Source organism: Propithecus coquereli, unplaced genomic scaffold (genome assembly GCF_000956105.1).
Source record: "Propithecus coquereli isolate 6110/MARCELLA unplaced genomic scaffold, Pcoq_1.0 Scaffold840, whole genome shotgun sequence".
NCBI lineage: Eukaryota > Metazoa > Chordata > Mammalia > Primates > Indriidae > Propithecus > Propithecus coquereli.
The window spans coordinates 105,142-108,639 of record NW_012154619.1 but is presented as its reverse complement, the minus strand read 5'-3'; the positions used below and the strand labels follow the sequence as shown (position 1 = coordinate 108,639).

Genomic DNA, 3,498 nt, shown 5'->3' with positions numbered 1-3,498 from the left:
CGTTCATGTGTTTGTGCACGGCGGAGGCGGCCCCGGGTGCGCTGTGAGGCCAGGGGCCGCGCGGCCCGGGTCGGTGGCTCCCAGGTGGCTTTGTCACTCCCGGAGACATGCAAACCAGTTGGGCGCACGCTGGACACATTGCAGATGCAACAGCCTCAGCTGGACTCCTGGTCCCCGCCAGCGCCTGGACCCCGTGGACGGGCTGACTAGCTGCCTTTGTTCACTCCCTGGGCCGCCCCTTGCAACACTCCCTTCGCCCCCTCCCAGTCCCGCCCATGGCCAGCCCAGACCTATTTACTGACTGAGGAAATTCGAAGACCAGTCTGAGAAGGAGCCTGGAGACATCTGGGGCTCCAGATCCTGATACTCACACTCCAACACTTGCCCCAATACGCAGCGTTCTGGGAGGCGATCTGCAACCCTGCCAGTCCCCAAGCGCTGCCCTCTCGGGCCAGAAATTTTCCCAGGCTCTCCCCCAGACCTTCACCTTCCTCCTCTGCTCTCTGGAATCCTGCTGGCAGAGGGGAGGCACTGGAATGGAAGTCTCTGGAGCCTCGCAACCCTCTGTCACCTCGAAAACCCCATGGAAGCACTATCAAGAAATAATGGCTGCCTACCAATTTGTGTTTACTTTCCTCTTCATGGATGAGAGGGCGAGAGGCGTGAGTGCCTTGGGTCTGCCAGGGGAGAAGGGCCCAGAGGGAGGATGGCTGGGCAGCTGGGCAGCTGGCCCGGATGCCTGAGGGCCAAGGGACCACCCCGAGAGGGCCAGAGGGCATGGCGGGATGTTCAGTGGGGGTGGAAGGGAGGGGAGTGGCTGGGCGGAATGACTGTTTCAGAAGCAAATTCATCCTTTTCTCATCTTTCACTCAGGCCTTTTCTTTTCTCTTCTCGTGATCTTCCTCCTCTTCACCTCACTCTGGCCAATCTCTGTTCTCTACCTGGTGTGGCTCTACCTGGACTGGGACACACCTAACAAAGGTGAGCTGTGGACAGGGCCCAGGTAACGAGAAATGTTGGGTGGGGGGAGGCGGTTACCTCCAGGGATTCTCGCACCCTCTGTCTTTGTCTGCAGGTGGAAGGTGTTTTCACTGGATGAAGAACTTGACAATTTGGAAGCATCTAAGGGATTATTATCCTATTAAGGTGATGGGTCCTTTGACTGCCTCTGCCCTCCCCTACCTCCTGCACTGCTCTCTCCTTCCGTGTGCTGGAGCCTGAGCACGTAAACTGAGGCAGTGGCCCAGGGGTGTATGGCATCCAAGATAGGACCATTGATCCCATTCTAGGACCTTGAACTCTGAAGTCTGTTGGGGGGCAGGGCAACTCTTTTCAGCTGGTTTCTTTCCTTCTCTGTCTCCCTCCACTCAACCTGCCCAAACCCTGAAGCTGGTGAAAACAGCAGAGCTGCCCCCCGACCAGAATTATGTGGTGGGCTGTCACCCACATGGGATCATGAGCACCGGGATTTTCTGTAATTTCTCCACGGAAGGCAATGGCTTCTCCAAGCACTTCCCAGGGCTTCGGATCTGGCAAACTGGACTGAATAGCCTCTTCTGGTTCCCAGTCTACCGAGACTACCTCATGAGCTATGGTGAGCTTCCAGTTGAATGGGGTGATTGCTCCCCCCATACACTAGGACACCCCTCCCCGCCCCCCCGCCCCAGTACAGGGACTTGGCCTGAACATCGGCCAGGATCACAGCGGGCATCAGTGAGTGGCTTCACTGTCAGGCTCTGACATGGGGATTGGGTAGGGGTTTGGAAGGAACAGGATGCAGGGTTCACCTGTCCTATACTAAGGGTGAGGGGCTGGGGGCCTGTGGAGGGGGTGCTGACTGCTTCCCGCCTACTCCTACCCGCAGGAATGTGTCCTGTGAACCGCCAGAGCCTGGACTTTGTCCTGTCCCAGCCCCAGCTTGGGCAGGCCGTGATCATTACAATAGGGGGTGCCCATGAGGCCCTGTATTCGATCCCAGGGCAGCACTGCCTCATGCTCCGGGACCGCAAAGGCTTTGTGCGCCTGGCGCTGAGGCACAGGTGAGTGGGCGTGTAGGGCCTACTGGTTGGAACTCCACAGCTCCCCTGGAACTGTCCATTCTCTGTGGGTCTACACTCTCTCTCAGTCCCTAGACATCTGGGGCCCCGTAGGGGGGACTGTGTCCCCAGAGCCAAGCATTGTGCCCTATACCTGGAGGCTCACAGCAGCCCTGAGTGTCTTGCTCTGAGCCAAGCACTGTGCCCCCGTTCCCCAGGCTCCCTCCCACCCTCAGCGAGGCAGAGGCAGGGGCGTCGTGCCAATGGCAGGGTCCTTGGGCTCAGAAGCCCTGGATTCTCTTTCTGACCTTATCTCAGAGGCAATGCCCTGGACTTGTCTCTTTACCTGTGAAGAGGGCTAATACCGACCAGCCACCAGCTTGTAGTTATAAAAACTGAATGAGAAAGCTAGTATGTGAAGGCCCACTACACAATCGTTTCTCAAGAAATGTGAATCCCTTCCTCTAGATCTTTCTTTGTAGCCACAGTCATGTGCTTTGAAAGGCCCTGGGACATGGCCTCATGAGGGCTGGGGAGGGACTTGCAGCCCCCCGCGGTGCCCGTTGGGGGGCAGTCCAGCAGCCTGAGCACCCCTCTTCTCTCTTGCCACCCTTCCCAGGGCCTCCCTGCTGCCCGTGTACTCCTTTGGGGAGAATGATATCTTCAGATTCAAGGCTTTTGCCGAGGGCTCCTGGCAGTATCGGTGCCAGGTCATCTTTAAGAAGCTCCTGGGCTTCTCTCCTTGCATCTTCTGGGGCCGCGGTCTCTTCTTGGCCAACTCCTGGGGGCTGCTGCCCTTTGCTGTGCCCATAACCACTGTGGGTGAGTGCCCACCTGCAGGGAGGGGGTGGCCGCCAGCTGCTCTGTGGACAGCGGGGACCCCTCGCTCACCTATGTCTCCCCCTCTCTGCAGTGGGCCGCCCCATCCCTGTGCCCCGGCACCTCCACCCCACCACTGACGAAGTTGACCACTATCACGCCGTCTACATGAAGGCTCTGGAGCAGCTGTTTGAGGAGCACAAGGAAAGCTGTGGCGTCCCTGCTTCTACCCACCTCACTTTCATCTAGGCCTGGCCTCAGCTGCCCACTGAGCTCCTGAGCCCCTGACCCAGGGTGCTGGGACCTCCACCTACTGCCATGCTCCATGCCTCCAATCAAAACGAGTTCCAGAAGCAAGCTTGTCCAGCCCTGATCCACGCCCATCCTGATGTGCTACAGAGCTGCTGCCTGAGATTGGATAGAGACTCAACTCTGTCTGTGGCATGACCTTGGACAAGCCTCTCCCCTTTGCCTCTTCTCTGGCTGTAAATAAAGGCATCCTGCTTAGCTAAGAGCTGTTGGGCATCAGGATCTAGTTGGGAGGGAGGATTGGTGGAGGGGCAGGCTGTGAAGAGCAGCAGGATTCAGGTGTAAAGGTAGTTCAGTAGATGGTGGATCAGTGAGCAAAGGCTGGGCTCAGTCA

The 3,498-nt window shown here is 58.1% G+C and overlaps 1 protein-coding gene across 1 annotated transcript; it reads left to right on the top strand.

The window, feature by feature from the left end:
• The first annotated feature begins 536 nt into the window (after positions 1–536).
• MOGAT3 (monoacylglycerol O-acyltransferase 3) lies at positions 537–3,104 on the top strand. Its single transcript, XM_012663948.1, has 7 exons — positions 537–641; positions 870–981; positions 1,076–1,146; positions 1,390–1,594; positions 1,865–2,039; positions 2,656–2,858; positions 2,950–3,104. The coding sequence occupies exons 1-7, from the start codon at positions 537–539 to the stop codon at positions 3,102–3,104; spliced, it is 1,026 nt and encodes a 341-aa protein (XP_012519402.1).
• The last annotated feature ends 394 nt before the right edge of the window (positions 3,105–3,498 follow it).

Coding starts and splice junctions, on each gene's coding strand:
- MOGAT3 (XM_012663948.1), top strand. CDS start 537: ATGGAAGTCTCTGGAGCCTCGCAACCCTCTGTCACCTCGAAAACCCCA. Junction 1,595..1,864: donor AGACTACCTCATGAGCTATG/GTGAGCTTCCAG, acceptor TCCTACCCGCAG/GAATGTGTCCTGTGAACCGC. Junction 2,040..2,655: donor CGCCTGGCGCTGAGGCACAG/GTGAGTGGGCGT, acceptor CACCCTTCCCAG/GGCCTCCCTGCTGCCCGTGT.